This window comes from Agelaius tricolor, unplaced genomic scaffold, assembly GCF_023055355.1.
Source record: "Agelaius tricolor isolate 1412-34295 unplaced genomic scaffold, bAgeTri1.0.p SCAF_4, whole genome shotgun sequence".
Lineage (NCBI taxonomy): Eukaryota > Metazoa > Chordata > Aves > Passeriformes > Icteridae > Agelaius > Agelaius tricolor.
Window position 1 is genome coordinate 45723652 of NW_027269264.1, and position 22048 is coordinate 45745699.

General features: G+C 40.5%; 1 protein-coding gene across 2 annotated transcripts in view; it reads left to right on the forward strand.

Annotated features, from left to right (window-relative positions):
• The first annotated feature begins 383 nt into the window (after positions 1-383).
• The window catches only part of LIFR (LIF receptor subunit alpha), a 52889-nt gene continuing 31224 nt past the window's right edge, over positions 384-22048 (forward strand). The window contains exons 1-3 of one of the 2 annotated variants that reach the window (XM_071425512.1): positions 384-515; positions 20437-20591; positions 21277-21397. In XM_071425512.1, the coding sequence (XP_071281613.1) occupies positions 20510-20591; positions 21277-21397 (203 nt within the window). In that variant the 5' untranslated portion in view covers positions 384-515; positions 20437-20509. Of the gene's footprint in view, positions 516-677; positions 965-20436; positions 20592-21276; positions 21398-22048 lie in introns of those variants that run through there. The other variant, XM_071425513.1, reaches the window with a different exon arrangement.

The following is a 22048-nucleotide window of genomic DNA, read 5'->3' on the forward strand; positions in this document are numbered from 1 at the left end:
AAGGGTGTTTGACCGCATCCCTGAGAAAACCCGAAAGGCTCAGATGAGCTCCGCGCCTTCACCCTCCGGCAGCACACTCGCCCCAGCCCGCGGGGACCCAGCCCCACCGCCGGCGCTGCAGTGTCCCCGCCAGCTCGGCCCCACGGCACGGCCACGGGCGCCGTCAGCCCGCAGTGCCGGGCAGCTTCGGCACGGCAGCACCGGGGCTGCTGCAGCGGGGCCGAACCGGGCCGTGCCGGGCGGCGGGAGGCGGCGGTGCCCGGGGCAGGGCCGGGGGCGGCGGCGGGCGGTGCGAGGCGCAGGCTCCTCCCGCGGGCAGCCCGCCAGCCCCGCTCCTCCATCCCTCCCTCCCTCTCTTTCCCTCCTTCCCTCCCTCCCTCCCTCCCTCCCTCCGCGGCTCCATCCCTCCTTCCTGTCGGCGCTGCGCACTGCTGCCGCCGGAGCTGGGCCGCGCCGCGCACCGCCCGCGCACCCGCGGCATGCGGCCCCCTCAGGGCACGGCCGGGCGGCGCCGGGTGAGTGTGGGGCCGCGCCGGGCGCCCGCTCCCGGCCGCTCGCACCTGGGAGGGGGCGGCCCGAGGGGCGCGATGATGGATGATCCCTCCATCCCTCCCTCGCTCTGCCCGCCCCGGGGAGGTGCCGGCCGGGAGGGGCGGAGGGGGGGTTGGCAGCCCCACCGGGACCCAGCGCGGCGGCGGGGATTTTCGGAGAGCCCCCGGCTGCCTGCCTGGTGTCGTGCGGCTCGGGGCTCGGCCGGGGCTGGGGACAGGTGGCGGCGCCGGGGGCGCGGCGAGGGTCGGAGCCGGTGCGGGCGCAGAGCGCGGCAGCCTCCCTCGGGGCGCGGGGGGAGACCGGCGGCTCCTCTCTGCCGCTGCCGGAGCCTGCGACTTAAATAGAGGCTGTGTTTTGTCAACAGCTCATTCTGCTGGCCGGCAGGTTGGCTGGCTCGAGGACTGAGCAGCGGGTAAATACTATTTATGCCTTTATTTTATTTTATTTCATTTCATTTTATTTCACTTCACTTTATTTTATAATAAGTAGTACCCTTTTGAAAAACCGAATTTAGGAGGGGAGTCCAAAACCCCTTCTGTATTTGGGGAGCATCCAGACATGCTGGGTGCCTCTCTGCGCACTGGCTGTACAGGGACTCTGGCACAGCGGCAGCTGTGTCTGTTTTGAGTGATTGAATTTCTGATGTGTCTAGATACCGTGTTTGAAAACGATCTGTGAAAACCTTTGAGGCAGTTCTGTAAAGAACGTTATTCCCTTGTAAGATTCAGCGTGTAAATTTGAATTGACTGTTTAGTACTGTCAGGCTGTGTGTTACTTCGGTAGGAATTGGTTATATGCTTGCTTGCTTTTTCAGTTGTTATTGGTGTTGAATGCCTGGGAAGTTTGCTATGAATGGGAGTGAAAATCTGGATAGGTATTATAATCACCTCTTACTGAGGAGAGTGGGATAGTGAGCTGATGTGTAGGAATTGTCACTCTGATTCTTTTTGACAGACTTTTACACTTAAAATTGCCATTGCAAAAATAGTCAAATATTTATATTCCATTATCAAGGCCATGTCCTGTCAAAGTTCCTTCAGGAAAACTTGGGAATTGGGTTGACTTCCTGCTGTATTTGAAACTCAGCTTGTTACCTAACTAAGACAGTGTAACTTGCCTTTGATATCTCACCTGGAGGTCCATTCTGCCTTTTCTCCTTACTGTAGAAGAAATATTTAAATTCTTCCTAAACCCTTAGTTCAACCCGAGCATGAACCCAGACTGCTAACAAGGCTAAGCAGGCTTAGTAACTGTGAGAAAGATTGAACTCTATGTCATGCCATGTTCCCTCTCAAATCAGCATGTGGCATTGCCAGCTGAGACAGTATGTTTTTTTGGTGTAGATCCATCAGTGCCCACGTGCTCTATATATAAAGCTTTGCACATCCTGTAGGGAAGAATGCATGAATGCCTTGATCTGCAGAAAGTCTGTGCTTGTCCTTAGCTCATCAACCATTTTATGCTGCATGATTTTGGTGATAAAGATAAGCTTTGATTTCTCTACATAAAGGTGAGAATAGACCTAGAAGTCTCCTGGATTTGGCCACAATTTGAATGAAGATCAAAACAAAAATTATCTTTGATGAGGGAAAGGATTGGATGTGCAAGAGACAGGAGCAAATGCCGTGAGTGTATCCACAGAATGAGTAGCAAGCACCGTATCTGCACTTGGCTATTATTTGTCAGCATGAGTTGCTGACCATTAGCTGGAGATAGATCTGCAGGTTACTTGGGAGAGGATTAAAAAAGACAGATAGTCTCAGTAGACTGCAGGGCTGTGATCTACCCTGGAAAAATTGCAGAAAGTCACAAAAGGAACACTTACAAATCATTAAGTTGGAGCTGGTTTGGAATATAACTTTTAGGGAGTCAGTAGATCACCCAATTTTGTTTGCTTTCTGTTTACTAAGTATTTGCATCCTTTCATCTTATCTCTGTTTCACCTATTCAAACTTTTATCAGCACTACTGAGTGATAACAGTTTCCATTGTGCACTCTCCAAACGCACCACTTTAGTCACCTAGAGCAACCAGCGGCAAGCATTATCTGTGAATTAGATTGTGCAAAATCCCTTTACAGGTGTGCTGAGGAAAGGGAGAAACTTAACCTTCAGGTGAGGGCATTCTTGCAGACTTGCCGAAGGCAAATCAGGAATACATGGGAGCAGCCATATGGGTGGAGATGCTTCAGCATCTTAAGAGAGGAAGACTTTTTCACAGGTGGCAAAGCTGCTGCTGCTACTCTAGCAGGTATTCATAGGACTTTAATTTCAAGCACTTGCTGAGTTACAGTCTCTGGCTATAAGGTCACATCTATTTCAGCATCATGCAGCTGAGGGTGTTGGAAAATGTTTAAAAAAATATCTGAATTTATTGACATCCATATATATCCATTAACATCCAATGCTAGAACAGAATCTCTAAATGTATTAGAAACAGCCCTTTTAGAGTATAAATGTTGGATTGCTTAATCCAATGAGTATCTGACAGCAAATTATGTGCTTTATGAAAAGATATATTTAAAGATGTATTTAAACAACCTAGATGTTTGTAAATACTGACTCTATCTTGCAGAATGCCGTATATCCCAAGGCTGATGCAGATGAATTATGTTTTTCTTTTGCCCCTGAGATTTAGTTATGATTATTCTTGACCAGTAGGCATCAAATTTGTCTAAAAAAAGAAAAATAAATTACTTCTAGATAAGACTTGAGAAGTGCTCTATGCTCCAAAGTTGGTTGATACATTTTGTTCCATAAACAGTTTAATGTAAAAGATGACAATAATTTTTGGGACCAAGACCTGGAGTCCACAATCCTGCACTTCCAGTGAGTGACATCTCACAAGGACATGACTGTAGCACTGAGTCAGTGGTTGCTTAGGCTTCAGAATCGACAGAAGGGCTGGAGGAGTCTTCATCCTGACTCATCTGGCACTTTGAGTAGCCTGAGGTGTTTCTGATACCCCCGCAAGTGCTGCAGTGACTTGGGTTGCTTCAGAAAAGGGAACATTCCTGCTGTTTTCTTCTCCTATATCTTTAAACAAAAGCAACAGCTTTTTTTCTTCGGAACCTGATTCTTTGGTTCTGTGCTCATTTTATCAGCAGGTACAAGCAGGGAGTAGTTGCTTTGTGAATCTTGAGTGTTTAAGCATCAGGCAAGTGGTGTGGTCCTGTCAAAGGTGAGACTGAATCTGTGCATGTTGATGCCTACTAAGTTTATCATCACCTCTCCTTTTATTTCATTTTTCTCTCTAATATTTACCTGCAACTAAGTGGGATTTTCAAACATGTCTCTATTAGATTGAAGCATCCAAATTTGGGTTTTATACATGCTTAAATGCATTCAGGCATGATCTTCCAGAATCATATGGATTTCTTCCAGAGTCATTAGCATGGCAATGATGAAGGCCATACAAATTCCTTGATGAACAGACCTATTTTCTTACCTGTATTTTGCAGGATTGAGGGGCAGTTAGGATAACTATCACTAGAAAACACAGAAGTCCGCTGTGTTCTTTGCCTTCCTTCTCTACTGACTTACAAACTAACAGATTTTAATTAGAACAAATAATCTTTGGAAGTTCTTATCTATCCCTGGGAAATATATTTGGGGGCTGTTTTTAATGCACATTATCATTTATTTGCTGCTCACTGCTATCCTCCTTCCGCTGGAAAATTTGCAGTCCCTACATTTACAGTCTGTGGGAGCCCTGCTGCTGTGTGTGTCCGTAAGGTCCTTGAACTCCTGCGAGCACCAGAAGCTCAACAGGGCCTTTTGCCACTTTGCTGCTGTCTGCCTTTCCTTGCTGCTGTCTCTTGGAATTATTCCTAGTAGCAGGTTTCACTGTAAGCAGAAAGTGCTTAGGCTAAAAATAGCTCCTAAGCCATTGGTATGAATGTTGGTCAGGGTGTAAGGTTTTGAAGGGCATATGCACCCCCTCCTTTCTGTGCACTGTCTGGAGCTGGCACTGGAGTGAGGTCAACTGTTGCTACAGCAGAACCAGCTTTCCCTTATCCCACAGGCAGGGAACTGCTGAGTTGTCAGCTGTTGAGTCCAAATTGTGCCTTTTACCTCAGGGAGCACAAGTTATAAAAGCATGTGTCATGGAAACAAGGACAGCACTGTGGCAATTCCCTGCTCCTTCTGCCTTGCTTCCTACCCTGCCAAAAATCAGACCCTCAGCACAGCCCAGAGCAGAGGATGGGCTGCTGTGTTGGCAGGTTGGTTTTAGCACTACCTCCCCCCTCTATTGTGTTGTCAGGGTGCAGTCTTCTTTCTCATCCGTATACCCAGGAATTCAGGGGCAGTTTCCTGCAAAACCAAAAGCACAGCCTTTCAGCCAGCCTCAGTCTCCTGAAATTTCCTTTAAGTAGATAAAGATGTGCTTTCTTGAGGTTGATTTTATGTTGCAGCATTCTCTCCCCAGTCAGCCAGTTTCAGTGATACAGGATCATTGGTTAGGAAATTATTGTGGGGTTTTTTTCTTCATTTTTGGTGGAGTTTTTTGGAGATTTTTTTTTTTCTTTTGTTTTGGAAGGGAATGGTTCTATATTGATGAGTAATGTTATGCTAGTGTTCTCTGCCAGTATAGCTTACTGCATTTTCATCAACAGTCAAAAATACTTTATTATGGAATATACGTATATTCCAAAAATAGAGGTGTGCATTTATGCTTGCTTTGTACCTACAGCTGCACTGATAACAGCTTTATAATATTGACTGAACCTTGATAGTTTCATATCAAGGTTGCCTGGTAATTTGTAGTGCATAATCATGAGATTTAAATAAAGCGATGTATTTGAGTGTTTTCTTTAGGTGATAAACACTCTCTGAAAAGTATGCTGGAGTGTTTCTTATGCTTGCATAATTTTGTTGTTATTGCATAGGTTGCTTAAAGGTATAATGAAAGTACAAGCAACAGGGGTGGTTGAGGGTGGTTTACTCTATCAATCTGGCTCAGAAATGGTCCATGTTTTACTTCTGGGCCTCAGCCATCCACTTAAGCTAGTTTTGCTCCCTGAATAAATCAATTACTTCCCTCCAAGAAGAAATGCAGGCTCAGTTGACTGCATGTAACTCAGGCACAGTTGAGCATTTTTCTGGATGGTGGGGGTATGGCCTATGGCGAGGTTGGCTAGGGTGGTGAGCAGAGCAAGTCAGCTCTCTCCCAGCTGGCTTGATGCCCTTGAATGCCCTCCACATTGTGCCCTTGGGCATGACACACTTTTCAGCCTAAAGCTTTAAAAAATTGCTCTTTCTTAATTTCAAACATTTTGAACACAGAAGAACAGGAAAAGCTGCTTTGGAGCCAGCCTGGCCACTTGCTGCAAAATTGTCTAGCCCAGACTCAGGGTGGTCTCAAACAGTGTGAAGGTGAGCCCCTCTGCAGCATTTAGGCTGTGGGTGAAGACACCTCCACACTGCAGTCCATCAGGGTGGTCTGAGAATATCTGATATACGTATTTTCTTTTCCTTTATTGGCTGCATTTCAAATTACATGCATGTTTGAGAGTTGCACATCCCGCATATCTTGGAGAATCCATAGGAAAGAGAAATTTGGACAAGTGAAAGAAGAGTCTTGACTCTGCTCAGCGTGGGGCAGGTCTGGGCAGTTGCCTTTTGGGGTTATTTGGTAGTATCTGCCTTAGCCTGGCAGCCCTTCTCCTTTCCAAACAGGATTTAGCACAGTCATCCAGAAGCTCTTGTGCCAAGACTGCTCATCATGTGATGTAACTATGTTTGTATGGCAGATCATGGTTTTGTCCTTCTTGAACTGGGTGCTCTAATGGCCTCTCTTAAGTGTAGAAACAGTGAGGACAGAGCTTCAAAATATTTTTCTCAAATAATTGGTTTGAATATTACTGCAGGGCAAAAATGCTTCCTAAATAAAATGAACTTCAGAAGAAAATTATAATGGTCAGTATCATAGGTGGAGCTTCTGCAGATTCTGAAGTCCAGAGGGTGAATGTAAGTTATAAGTATTCCAATTATAACTAATTTTCACAATAATTCATGTTTTGGATCAGGTTCAGCCCTTGTGGCAAGGGACGTGTGACCTCTGAGGTTTTTACAGCTACTCTGGAGCTAAAACCAAGGAGATAAGTTTCTAATGTTTAATCCTAGGCAGAAAAAAGAGAGGAGGTGAGAGAAAAGGAAGAAAAAAAGAAAAATATTTATTTTTGTTGCAAGCTTATGTGTTGTCTTGAGTTATGTGCAACAAGAACAGAAGTACTGTGTGTGTGAGGTGAACTTAAATGTCAAACTCCTTTAGGGCTTCATCTAGTTGTGAGGATATTAACAACTGTTCCCTAGATTCTACCTGTTCCTCTTCCTTTTCCCCTCCTTCCCCCTGTTCCAAAGGTCATGGCTGTGGGAAGCCTTTGGTGCACAGGTCTCAAGGCACGTAACTCATATTTCATCTGCTAGAGCAGCATTGTCACAATTCCCAATATAGAACAGCCTTCTCCAAATTAAAGGTGATTGGTGATTTGTTTTTCAAGATGATGGGAAATTTTTGACCAAATGTTGCCGCATATTTCAAAAGACAGGGTCAGTCTGGATGTAAATCCAGCAAGATGTTGGGTGACCCTTTTATTGTAAGTCTTACCTCAAAGTCTGTATTTTGTACCTTTCATATTTCTTCCTTCACCATTAAAATCCTTTCTAAAGTGAGATCTGTGCATGATTTGTGCTAATCTATCAGATGGAGTAATGTGAACTAAAGGCTTTAATATAGTAAGACTTGCATTGAACCCATATTTAGAATTTCTTAGTAATTAATACACCCAATCTTATTTTAATTTCAACCAGTTCACTCCTCCTGTGAGTACCTTTGCCAACGCTTAATTAGTTTTGCTTTTCACAATGTTCGCTTTTCAGTGGAGGTCTACTACATGGCATTTCCTCTCGTGTCTTACACAGTGACTTAAGTTTAAATCCTTTCTCTGTGTAGGTAGTTGAGAACTGTGACCAAGTAATCTCTCTGAATTAAATAGTTACATTGTGTTAGCCTTTGCAACAACAGACCCAAACTGTTCAAAGTAATAATTTGATCCTGAGTATAAATCGACTTTGTACTGGATGAAACCATTTCCACTGCTAATGAATGGCTAGTTTTTCTCTTGTGTTCTTGGATCAACGGCTTTTGTAAGGTAGCTTGATCCATACAGAAAAAGTTGTTAGGACTTTTATTTTCAATATCTTTTATGTATTTATTTGCTTGAGCTGATGTTTTGAAAACTGAACGTTTTCCAGTTCCTTCCTCATATTTCAACTAGTGAGTGGTGCAGCTGGTGTTAACATGCAAAGAATGCATCCTTGAAAACGTTAGATTCTTGTCTGCTATCCTTTTCCCCTGGTGTATGCATACTTGCTAATCAGTAGGTAGCTCTGGGTTGAAATTTGGTCAGTGATTACTGCAGACAGAAATGGGAGCAAGTACTCAGCATTACAATAGCTGCTGTAGAATTAGGTCACTAACAGGCTTTCAGCAAAATAGTGTTAATTTTCCTCTTCACACACTCAAACACATAACGTATCCTTATAATTTCACATATTTTCTGAATGATCCTCAGGTGTGGCATTCCTAGCAATGGTTTGTGTGAGTCTTTCAGCTTCAGGTGCTTCATGTGAATGCATTAATAGTTCAGCATTCAGCTGTCCTGTACTGAAGACTAAGGAAAGAGCTCCTGCAGTTGGGCTCCTGCCAGCAGTGCAAATGTGAGTTTGTGCATACCTTCATTCATAAGTTAGAATTAGTCATATACTTATGTTTCTGAAATTCCAGAGCAATATGTGTATATATGTGGTTACTGAGGCTTATTATCTTGCTTAAATCTGCAGTGAGTCAGTCACGAGCATCATTCCTTGGCTGTCAAATTCCTCTCATCAGAGGACATAGGTGACCTCTGATAGCATTAAGCAGCTTTTTTCATGAGACCTGAGAACTAACATGAATAAGATGCTGCAATCTAAACCCAGCTTTTTGATGAGCTGATCACTTTAAGAATTTAACAAGTATTGGTAAAAATTGCCTCCACTCAATCTCTTCTTTTCAGGTAATGACCATTAGTTTTTTGCCGTACTTAATGATAGTCACTTGGTTTGGTTTTAGTTTTTAAAATTTTCTTATTTGGATGAAATCAGGCATTTGTCACTTGCATTTCTAGTACCTACATAGATATCTGATCTTTTTAAGCTCCTCTACTGTGGTTTACAAATCTTTTCTGTATATAATATTCTAAAGTAAAATACTTATATCTATGAGGTGTATGTATTGGCATCTAAATATGTTTTGCATTTATAGTCCACGTGCAGATTCTGTGAATAATTCTTTAGTATGGGAAATTGCAGAAATGGGAAAAGCAGAGTACTCTCCAAAGATGTTTGAGGTGATGTTATTTGTGTAATGCTTTGTGAGTTCTAATAACTTGCTTCATGATGAGATTGGTGCAAGCTTTTGTAGAATAATATTTCACACAAGGAATAAAAAATTATGTGTTGGTGTTTCATACCATAAAATTAAATGTTCTACTAGTCTGTGGATTTCGACAGGTGAACCTGTAAGGATGTGCTTGGCCTTGTGCATAATGTGCCATGTGTCTGGATAGACCTGACTAGATTCATGAAGAGCAGAATTTTTCCTAAAGAATAGAATACTGGAATAGAAACTAAAAATAAACTGAAACAGAACTTCTGATCCATATAACTACACCCAGATTTTAGTTCTCCAGTCCTCCAGCTCTTCAGGTTCCCCTTTCCCCTACCTTTTCTTCCCAATGTCTGGCCACCTCAATTTGCAGCCACCAGAGAGACCATTGAGAATTGTCGCACGTCTCTTGCTCCGGCAGTCAGACTTGCTCAGCACTTTGGAAACAATAGCTGCTTCATCGCTGACTTGTGAAACAAAAAAGTTAAACATATCAGCAACAATGCATGAAAAATGTGATGAACAACCTTCCATGGGAAGAGGTTTTTCCATTCTACTGTGTAGGATACAGAGTTTATTGGTGTCAGAAGCTAATAAGTAAGAAATCCTTCTTCTTTTGTGCTTTATCTGCCAGGTCAATGCTGAGAGAATTAAACTGTGAGATTTACTAATAATAGCAGGAAGGAAGAACCCTGTTAAGCATAGATAGAAAAGTTGAAATGACTTATGTGTGTAAAATCCAAGGTGTTTTTTCCTCTCCTCAGCCCTTTTTTATAGTCACCCTTCAGAAGAGAAAGACAAAAGAGAGCTTCATGAGGTGAGTCTCACTTTCAAGGGAGGATTGAGGGAGAAGAGGCAGATGCAAGTTGCAGATGCAAGTTACAGATGCTATAATGATGGTCATGTGAAAGGGATGTGAAGATGTGAGACGTGGTCTTAAAAATTTCTGTTTAATTTTCTTATCCTAACAATGAATCATGTCAGAAGAGACTTGGGGAACTAACTCACTCTATGTCCCATTAGTAGCAGTCTCAATCTTGTATGAGCTGCTTTCAATTTTAAATGAGGTGTAGCATCACTACCCTTGCAGATGCTGCTTTCTCAGCACTTGCTGGTGAGTTATTTACAGGGACTTAATTTTCTTAACTTCTAAAAGAAATTGCAGAAAAGCATTGCTTTATTTTACAGCAGTAAAAACCATGGATCCTAGCCATCATGTGTATTGTTTTAAAATGTTCATATCTTCATTGCTTTGTTTCTTCTTCCGAGCGTTATTTTAATGGTCCAGAGTTGCCTTTGCTATTTCTTCCTGTTGAAACCAGGACAACATCCCTGAAAAGTACATTTATAGTAGTATTTTCTATTCTGAGACCCTCAATGAAACACCTAGACAGCTGCTAGGGTTTTTTACATCAAGGAAAATAAACTTTCTAAGATAGAAAACCCCATCCAACAGACAAAATATAAACTTTTCATTTATATTATTCTGAAAAACTTTGGAATTTTCAGAATCTTTTTTGTGGACTGAGAGATTTCAGTCTATATTTGAATTCTATTTACAGTCATCTAGCAAAAATTGAAAACAAAATTTGAACTTTCCTTCACGTTTTCTTTTTAGACCATCTGCTGCCTAAACTGAATGATCAGTCTAAATTATTGGAAACCGAAAGCTGGGTGTTAATTTACTTGTAAAACAACTGCATCTTGTGCCTCTCGCATTGCAATAAGTGGTTTGTTTTAGTCAGGGCAATACATTTAAGGCAGTGCTGCATTGTAGAGGGGATAAGGAGCACACTAAAACTGATGTGAGGCTGTATGTTTCTTGGCAGCATCAAAGTCTATTGGATGGGTAGAAAGGATAACATGAAAGAGTCAGTTTATTTTGAGGCACTGGGTTGCTGAGGTGCTACAAGATCTGCAAATGGACCATAAACCCTTTGCAGGGTTATGGTGTTAGAGGAGCAGAGCAGCAAAGAGGAGTAGCGTTGCCCTCTGAAAGCTGGGTTAGTGTGCCTGCATGTCTTTTGGGTGCCTGGCTCCAGTGGAAGCTGTGAGCAGCAGGAGAATGAAGGAGTACTGTTACCATAAGCAGGCATGAAAGTGAGCCCATGTACGTGCATGAACTGTGCAGTTAACACAAATTTCTTGTAGCCTGTGTCTGTGAGAATTAATCAGGAAAGAGACCGTCTCCAGTATATTAATTAGAAGTCAGTATTTGCTGAGTGCTTAGTGCTCGCACTTTGCCACCTTAAAAGGAGGGACGTGCATGTATATATGCATAAGTAAAAAAGTCAAAGGGTAACAAAGTACAATTAAAACAGCATTTGAAGGAAATACATGAAGGAAATACAACTGATATGTAATTACACATGGACTGACTTGTTCTGATAATGTCCTGCCGTATTGTAGACCTTTCTCCTTTGTCAAGATTGGAAGGGGAATGGCAGCATTGAGGGCCCATTTGTGTGCAGAGCAGAGAGGAAAGTGTTTGCCAACCCCAATGGAAGGGTCGTCATACATGATAATATGCTGCAGTATGTCTTCATGTGGTCCATCAGATACTTATTAAGAGAGGAACTACAACCGGTCTTGAGAGCTTTTAATCTCAATAAAGATTAGTACAACAGGAATTTGTCAGAAAATATAGATCTGTAGTTTCAGGAATTGCCCATTTCCTTGATTAGTAAAAAAAATCAATTTATTTCTCGTAAGTGATTCTCATTCCTTACATTCATTCTAAAAGCATATTGCATAACTGTTGTTCTTTATTCTCAATATATTATTTAATGCGAAAGCTGCATTTCAGCATTTGATCTATTTATGTGCTCTTTGTACACGTGAAAAGAGACTTACTTTGGATTTGGTTCATTGTACCTTAAAAATAATTTGGATACCACAGGTTTTATTGTAAACAATGAAGGATTCCAACCCTTGGGTCACTGCCGGTTTTTTAAAAAAACACACTTGGAATTGCTTCAGTAATTATCAATGTTCTCTTATAAAACTAATTAGGCTTTTCCTGTGATGGAAAGAAGATTAAAGGTTGTATAGTTCAAAGTAAGTTTTTGGATACTTCCAGATAAAGGAAAATAAACTCTCATTAATAAGGTCGACTTCTTAAATGTTTGTGAATTCACAAGGGTGTATGAGCTGAAGAAAACCGGCAGGGACAGTATTATGCAGATAACATGACTTCTAAGGAACAGCAATTTTATTCTGCAATCTTTATAAAGACTGAGTGATGTGGTCTGGCCCTTGAACCTGACATTGAATAAAGTGCAGCTGACAATGTGGGCAGTTGACATTTTCTTATGAAGATGTGCTGTTTTGAGAACTACACAGTGGCTAACAGTATCCTCCAAAACTGAAATGTGTTTTGAAATAATTAGATTATGTTTTCTTCCAGTTACATGTCAGTAAAATGCAATAAGCACTGAAGAAGTGGAAACTTCTCTGTTTTCATTGGACTCTTGGTTTATGTACTAAAAAAAAAGAGGTGGGTGCATTTTTTTTTCTATGCTTTGCACCTGTATTAAGTATTGAGAAGGCATAGTGGATAGCCACTGGAGTCATGATAAGACGTATTTTTTAGTAATCAGACTTCTGTGCATTTGCTCACTGTGCTTGTTCCATGCTGTGTTGCAAAGCACAAGAATTCAAGGAAGTGTGTTGATCATGAGGTCACCAAATTCAAGTATATCAGGAAATGTGTGTAGCTGAATCAGATTTATTAAAGTACATCCCTCGTCTCCATACAATATTAATTTGCCAGTTGTAGTAAGTATCAAGAAAATTTTTGAATGGGTTAAAACGCAAGTGTGTAAGTGACTCTGAGCTGTTTCCTTCTCCTGCACAGCACAATAACCTACAAGATCAAAAATTCTCTTTTGGCCAGTAGCATTCCTTAACCTTCACCCCTTTGCTTTGTTCTTTGTTCAGATGATTAGGTGTTTTCCATCTGCACCTCTATGGCAGGAGAATTTGTGCTTGTTAATTTGAGCTGACTTCCTAAGGAAGCTGGGCTTATCTGATAATGTGTTGTCCCCTCACCCTTGCAGTAACCTTTGAACACACTGCTCAAGTTCAGTTCAGTCAGGACAAGGAGGTGAGATCTCTACTGTGTCCTTACAAACATGGTGAAACTCAGCATCTGGATGGAGAAACCCTGCTGAGGAAATGGCTGCAGAGTGAAGTCAACCTTTACTGTTCTGCAGTCCAGACTTTTCCAGCATGCCTTTTCTGATGTCTAATAAGGCCTAGGGGTAATCTATAATAATATTGTCCTAATATGTAACAACAATAAATCACGAACAGGCTTGCAAATATCCCAAAACATATTTAGTCTATTTTTGGTAGTATTTGGGTTCACTGTGTTTCACAGAAGAGTTTGTTTTTTGTTGTTACCATCTGGAGAGCAGTGCTGTGCTCCTAGTAGTCATTGGTGTGCTTGCATTTAAACATGTACTTGATGACTAATTGATATGGCAAGGACTTCCAAAATCAGGAGTGAGACTCCCAATTTTCCTTTGAAAGTGTTCTCATTCTTCTGAAAAATCTCACGCTAGGAACACTGAACAATGCGTGAAAAAAATTACTCTAGTAGGACTAAGAGTTTTTAAGTTAGCATACAGTTTAATTGAAAACAGGCATAAATCAATGAGAGCAAAAGGCAAAGTGTCCAAAATGCATATTTTGCTTGAAAAACAAGAAAAGTCATCTAATAAGTTACCTTTTGATTGTGGTAGAAAAATGTCATCAGTTGTTGCAGTGTTTCTTTGCTTTTATTGCCTTTCAGTCCACTGCTCTACCTGAGTGATCCACCTCTTCAGTATCACTGTGCTTTTTTCTTTCTAGCTCATCAATCCCAGCAGGGATATTCTTCCCAGTGGTCTCTGTCTTGTTCTTGTTTGGTGGGGCTTTTTTGGTTTACATGAGTAACATGAAGGAGTCTTCCACTGTACTTTCCAAATCCATCTCAAAATTGTATACATTTTGCAAATATGAAGTATTTGATGTCTACTTCTGCTACATATTTTCCTTTCTTTCAAAAGGCAGGTCCTGAATGTCTCAATTTTTGTGTATGTGTTGTGCTCTCCAAGAGGTGCTAAATGCTTTAATAAAATCATCCTTGAGTTGTGGCGCTTGTTCATGAATTTGTCATCTCATGCCCTTGCCAGGGAAAGGTGCTTCTCATGCAAATCACCACCTGGAAATAGCCTGCAGCTTTCCCAGTCTGCAGTTTGCTTATTTGTATTTCCATAGTGTCTAGCAGTCCTGGAATCAGAAAAAAAAAAAAACGAAGAACTAAAAATACTGGAATGCAGATGCAGTTGCAAGTTGGCCTTAGAAGCTGAGACAAGTGACGTACTTACTCCATCTGGGGTGCACTTTTACCCTTGTTGGTAAAATTTCTTGCTAAAATACTTGTGTCTGTAGGTGGTGCTTGAGACCAGGAGCTTTGAAAATGAAACGCTGAGGTGTTGATCCTTGCACTGAGCTTGTCTCCTGACTTCTCACTTCTTCTTGCTGGAGGTGCCTGCAAGATTAACTGCAGTATCTCGGAGGTGATGCTGCTGTTTGGCAGCTAGGGGAGGCAGTGAGGAGGGAGTTTTTCTTCTTGTGCTTTACAGGAAGAAGACCCTAACAAAACAAATGTCTCATAGGACTGTAAGTTTGGCCTTGTGTACTCCTGCACATTTACTGAATAATATATTAACACCCTGTCTTTGTTTTCTTTTCTTCCGCTGCAGATTAGAAGACATTTGGTGCAGATAGGAAACTTAAATTATTTTATCAGCTTTCAGAAAAAGGAATAGCAGATTTTTAAATTAATTCCTCAGAACTGGGGAAAGCCAGATTCCCAAATGGGACTCAGTCTCCGTTTATAAACAAGTTTCAGTGATTCATGTCCTGCAAATCTTTAATAAAGTGGAATAGTGCCATGTTATAAAACAGAGGGAAAGCCTGCATCTAGATTACTAGAGATTTTTGTCTCAACTTCGGAAATTTTTTCAAGGAGGTGAAAGAATGTACTCTATTGAAAAACAGCCAAGCTCCCTCTCCCTCAAATAAATCTTATTAATTCTTTTTTTTTTTTTTCATTACTCAGCTAGCTTTAAAGTCAAAGACTGAAGCCTGTGGGATCAGCTGTGCTAAAGAAAGGCAGTTCATCTTCCGTTTCTGTGTTCATTGCTTTTACTGTCAGCTGTATTGGCCATTTGCTTGGTTTCCCAGAAATGTGTACTTCTGGCATGGTTTTTCAGATAGGGGATTTTTTTTGGAAGCTTTCAGTTGGCAACAGTAGAATGCATAACTTGATATATGCATTATTACCTGGATGTGAGTGTGTTTTCTTTCACTTTGAAGGTTGAATTAGTATCTTTCAGCAGAGACAAGTAAAATGATCTTTCTCCACCTGCTGAGGAGAGTAATTTTTCTTCTAGAAAGGTTTGATCTAGGCACATACATATCACCTGCATTTCTGCCTGATAGTATTTGGCATGATGGCTGTCTGCTATTGCCAGAAATGCAACCTCTTATCATTCTCTACAATATTTTGGTGGTATGCTATGTAATAATTTTCCTTGAGAGCTTTTAATATCCCATTTGGTGGTAAATTATTATGATACCTTTAGCTATGGAGGCAAAATAAAAATATTAACTTGAGAAAATTTATTGGCCAAGACACTTCTTCATTTGCCTTTACTACATATATTTTTACTGATTTCATGGTTTCATCTAGACTTCTTGACTTAGTTTCCTAAACCTTTTGTATAAGCTGTCTTTTTAACCATTTCTTTTCAGGTATCTGTTTATGGAGCAGAATTATATATATAAAAACTCTGGCAACTAATCCTCAATTCATAGACGTTTTTAAAAGATGTATCTGGAGGCTTGTGACTGTCAGATCAGGCTGCAGGCAGAAAGCAGGCTGGAAAGATTATTGATTTTTTTTTCTTTAGCTTTTTTGTTTGTTTGTTTTCAAAGTGGTTTCCAAGCACTTGACTATGAAATACATTCAGAGACCAGAAAACTCAAAAGTACAACAAAGCTTTGAAGAACTTTTGTGCTTAGAGAACTGGTCTATTACAACTGACTAAGAAAACACTTTTTTTTTTTTTTTAAGATAATTGAGCATTTGGGCAGCTATGCTAAAAAAGAAAAGATACACAGAGCCAGTTAAGCCAAGAAATAAGTAGTAACAAACACAGTCAGAAAGAGACATACCAGTTATTTTCTGCTTTCCCCTTTAAGAGGTTAAGTCTAAAGAGGCTGGTAATTTCTTAGCTGCCCTCATTTCTTTGTCACAGAACCTTTTACCTTCTTTACAGCTGACATGGTTTTGAGGCAAAGCTGTCCTCACATATTTTCCCATTATTGTCTTGGAGTAGTTTTCCCTTTCTGATCTATCTGATCATTACAGATAGATACAGTGCGTAGATGCACTGACTGCATCAAAATGTCTTTAAAAGTAATTTAAAAGTCCATGATGACTGTTGACCTTTTTTAAATATTGGCCGCCAACTGCTGGCTTCAGTGGTTAAGAATCTGAATCTAACTGTTCTTTTGCTATCTTGTCTGTGTAAAAAGAAATTCAGAATTTCTTTTTTCTGACCACAGGTGCAAAGGTAGCATGGCATAAAGCCCTGGGCAGAAGTCAGGGCATTCCCATGTGCTGTACCTTCCAACACTTATTATGGAATCCTGCTTGTAGTAGCTGCTCTTAAAGAAGGGCAGTTTACACTGAAGCCTGTCATTCATGCCTGCTGTTGTTATGGCATGAATTTGCATGTGAGTACTTTCTGCATGCACCCACAATTTTTTTAGCATGGATTTTTGGGAGGCTCTTTCCATATTTTAAAATTTCAAAAGTGAAAGACCTTTTCAGGCAAAGACTTTAAGGTGAATTTGCTGTGCAAACACACTCATGCTCAGTCAGGAGGTTTGCAGTCCATTTGAGGATGAGATTGGAGTCTGAAGTATTAAATAAACAGCTACGTGGCAGCTTTGTACAGTATCTGAGGCTGGATCACACACTGATATTGAGTCAACAAGGTCTGAATGTAGGAAAAAGCAAATATGTCATGGGCTGTGTAAACACATAGGTTTGCCTTAGGAAAGTTCCTTCATTGTTCTTGATAATGCTCAGGCCTCAGGGCAGAGATGTTTCAAAACTATGGATACAGCAGCTTTGGTTCACTGAGAAATGTTTATTCCAGGAATGATCAGAAATCTAAAAACTGAGACTGGGAAATGGTGAAAAAAATTGGAGCTTTTAAGGGAGGCGCTATTGGAGATCTGATATCAGTCATCTTCTATGTAAGAGGTTGCTGCAAGGCAGAGGATAAACTGTTCTTTGTCTGCTGGAGATAGGACAAAGTAATGTGCTTAAAATGGACCAAGAGATAGTTGTGGAGCACATTTGGAATGCTGATGATAGTGCCAGTGAAGTGACATGAATATATTGCCCAGGGAAGTGAGATTGTTATGGGATGTGCTATTTTTTTAAGATGGACAACTGTTAAAAGTGGTTTAATTCCAGTAGCTTTTTCTAGTGGAGACAATGGACTTAACACCCTTCATACTGTTTTTAAAAACAAAGAGCTGCAGTGTAAAGACAATTATATTTAGTAACAACTGGTCTGGTTGCACTCCCAGGCAACCATGGTCAAGGTTTTACCTTCTTGTGACAATGTTGAGCTCTCTTGAACTAAATAAATATCCATGCTTCTAAGAGTACCTCTGTCTAGAGGATAATATGCTTTTCATACCTTTCAGGATAAGGAAAAACATCCATGCCTTGTTTGAGTTAGTCTTGAACTCACGGAAGGCAGCTTTCATCCAAAGAAAGTAAACTTCCTATTTTTAAAGTACTTGAGTTATTTTGTAACTTTTTAATTAAAACAAGGCTATAAATGGGAATCTTTTCTCCTGACTAATGGCATTTAATTATGTGACATGTGGCTTCTAATTGCCAACTTTTCAGCAAGTTATAAAACGTGAATAAGAAAATAAGAGCTAGGGAGTTTATTTTTGTTATGAAAGGTCGTGGTTTACAAAACTCTCATCATACCCTGCATGAGACTACATAGGTTCACTTCTGTGCCTGACTCTGAAACTGAAATTAAAACTATTAATTTCTCCTAACTGCTTGAGTTAGGAGAACTTGGTATGACTCAGATTTCTTGTAATGCACTGCTATGATGTTACTCTTAAAACTTCTGCGGTAGGAGGACAACTCAGTGAGCTACATGTTGAAAGAGGTGCAAAAAACCAGATTTTCCTAAAATACACACACACATACGTAGTTGCTGAATCTACCTCATAAACCTGGCAGGACTGAGCAGGTTTTGCATGTATCTACTCAGGTAATGTGTTTAGAGACTTGGGATTAACATGAAAAGCTTGAGATTTAATGAACATCACAGCTCAGTTCTCTCTTCTTCAAGTGGCATCAGTGCCTTTTAATCTTTCCTTGACTTTACCAGCTGATAGAGGACTGTCATGTGATTGTGCTCTAGAGCTTGAAATTCTGGGTTTGGACTTTTCTGCAAACTGGAAATAACCTTTGAAGAAGTCCTCAGAAAAAGATAAAATTTACATATACTTCATAGACTGAAATAGAAATTAGTAATTTTATTCATGTAACTTCCAGGCCTGTCTGAGTGGTATGCACGCTTTTTACAAAGTTGGAGGTTTATGAGCAATGTTTAAACCTGGAGAGAACATTCCATATTTTCATTAATAACTTAGAGAAATACAATATGAGTACCCTGAGATACACCAGAATGCAGAGGGAGAATTTGGCACAGAGATAAATATATTTTCTGTGCTGGTAGGTTCTTGATTCATCTTTTCCTGGATTTGTCAACCTCTGCTCCTGATCTTGCTTTTAACAAGCTGCACAGCATGGATATTACAAATTTGGAATATATGAAAAATACTCTGTGGTGGCAGTGTATCTTAAATTAGTATTTGTTTTGTGAGGTTTTCTAATTATTTGAGAACATGCTGAAATTAAAATAATTACTCAGCTTTATGGGTGCCCCTCCATATGTAACAGTGGTCTTGACCATAGCATTTGTCTCATCTCTTGTGCTGCCTGGACCTTTCCCTCAACCTGGTTATTGCAGACCAAGAGAAATGGCCTCTTGTGAGCAGCTCTGAATTATTTGGCATAGTGCTGCTGTGTTTCTCCTCATACAGTGCAGATTGGTAAAGGACAGAAGAGCATTTCATGCATTTCCAACTGTCCCCTAAGTGAAGATCCCTTAAAAAAAACAACCAAACAAAAAGCCAAGCTCATAAAAATACAGGGAATGAGGGAGCACAGTCCTGGTGGTGCAGGGAAATTCAGTGTAAAGGGATTTCTTTTAAAATTACAGAGACTTTTACACAAAGTTTGTTATTCTAATGATGTTTATCTGGCTTTGGAAGATATTCTGAGTCAAGGTCAGGAGCCTTTCAAAATAGGATCCTGGACAAAATGGGAACAAAGCTGCTCTGTAGGACAGGTCATATTCTAACATGAAAATCACCCAGCTCCTGCTGTTGGTTGCTGAGAAGATCTCTGGCTACGTGGTCTCTGGAAGGGTGCTTATGTCTTCACAGACTTCAGGTAGCAGGGAAACCATGCACCAGGTATTGACTGAGCTTTTAGATAGGTTTTCCTGCAGTTTTTCCCTTTTGAGAACAAAATCTGACAGTGCATGATGTGTGGTTGGAAGTGAGTTCACCAGGGTCTTGCTGAACAGCTGACCTTCTCTTTTTAAAACAAGAAGCTTGTTAAATCTTCAATGAACACACTAAACATGATACTCCAGATAAGTTTTTACTCTGAGGTCAGTGGTTACAGCAAGAATTATTTTTTGAGAAAGAAATGGCTCCCTTTTTTTCTCCATTATTTTTCTTCCAGGGGTCATTAGTTAACACTGATTGAACCAGTGATCCTGGGTGGTCAGATCTGGTTCTGCAATGTCTTGGGCATCCCATAGCTTTGAATCAGAGCTTTTTGGAAATTGAGCAAAGGAAAGAAGAAAACAGATGGTGTGTTTGGTCTTAAGTGCATAAATTAATCAGAGGACATTTCCAGTCACGGTATACAATATCCTTTGTGGATCTGGCATTTCATCTAAGATGAAGAGCCTTATCCTAGGAGAATACTCTGCCATGTCTGTTCTGTTCTGATATTAGATAGTCCTGAAGAGTACCTATGAACTGCAGAGTTTTATATGTCTATGATTCTTGAGGAAATGTCTTACAGAAAATGCATGAATCAGGGAGTTGTTGTAACAGAGAAGAGGTTTGTTTGCCAGATGAAGGAAAAGGAGTTGCTATGCCTGGGAGCATTACTGAAGAAGAAAAGTATATGGAACAAAAAGTGGTATTTGTGGCATACCAGGTCCAGAATTTGAAACTTTTTTATTTATTTATTTATTTCTGTATTTAATTTTAGAACTGACCAGCTTGTTGGAAGATGACGTTTACTCCTGCTTAAAGCTGCTATTCTTAAAACAAACAGTAGAAGAATGTGGAAGAACTCAAGCCTCCGCTGCCTTTTAGCACTAGCTATTTTATGCTTAAGAAGCTTAATGTATGGCCAAGAGATAGGTAAGTTTATTGCAATGTAATTCACTAACTCCTTTTTCTCTGTAGCTTCTGTACCTTGTAATTGCATTGCTTTCCTACTATAAGTACGTTCAAAACCTGTCACCTCTGTGGCCCCACACCATCCCAGGATGGAGGCAGTGCCAGGCCTGGTCTCTGCTTTCCACCAGCACTCAGCAGCATCTTGGAAACCAGTGCAAAACTGGGTGTTAAATTCTCCATAGTAACCACTGATAGTCTGCATACGCATTGGTGTAAATGTCTGCATTGAAACCCTTTTGCTGTATATGTTGGCCCTCTTCAGCCATTTCACACATTATCATTAACTGTCCTTCTGTCATTAATTGCCCTTCATGTATGACATGGAGGAGAGCAAAAAACTCATTATGTTAAAATCAAAGCTTGTGGTTTTGCTATTGGCCCAAAGCCTGCTTATTAGGCTAGGCAAGGAACGAGTATTGTGGAAAGAGGCAGCTGCCTCTGTTATACACATGAGTTTAAATCCAGATCTCAGGTACCTCTGCAAGTCTGTGGCTGTCTAATCAGGCACACAAATCATTCAACAGTTTTAAAATACTGGCCAGACATGCATGCAATAAAAATTTAAGGAGAATGGCTGCAGATGTGAAAAATACAGTTGCTCATTTTTGACCTGCAGTTTTTTACTGTATTTTTTATATTATTTCAGGCTCTCCAGGGGACCCCCAGAATTTGAAATGTGTAACGCACAATTTACATAAAATGCTCTGTACTTGGGATGTCTCTTCTAGAGGAAGACATGGACAAACTGACTTTTGCTACACTACCAAGTAAGTCCCTCTACATACCTGGCTAAAAATACCAAATTGTGATGAAGGTACAGTTTTTCCTCAGTCACTGCCCATGGAAATTGTGATGGTGTTGTTTCCCAGCATCTCCCCAGCAGTTTTCCTTGGGTGGTGCTTCCCCTAGGCCCTGTTAACTCAGGCAATGGCAGGGTTTCTGGCAAAGCTGTTCCATGCTAATAATTTGCCTGCCAAAATCTGCTTGCTGTTTTCAAAGGACTGGAAGATGCTCTTATTTACTCAGACTTCTCTGTGTGTCTGCCTATCCCTTGCTCAGAGTTTTCATAAGGGATATCTTCAAAACAGGTTCTGTCCAAAAGGAAATGAGAGTTGGAAGCAGTGAATCCTGATGTTGTGGGCCAAAGCAGTAGAATATATGACACAAGTGTTGAGATTCACGTGGATTTTGTGTGGAAAAACATGAACAATCTCTCAGCGACTGCCTTAGAACCTTTATAAATATTAAGCTGTATTAGAGGAAACATAAAAATTATTTCACAATTGAAACAGCTTTTCTGAAGTGAATGCAAGTTGAGAATTTTGAGAAAAGTTAAAAAAACTTAAATCTTCTGTGTGTTTTTTCACTAATGAGAACTACATGTTCAATTCCCCATGCTGTGCATCTGCCAAATACTT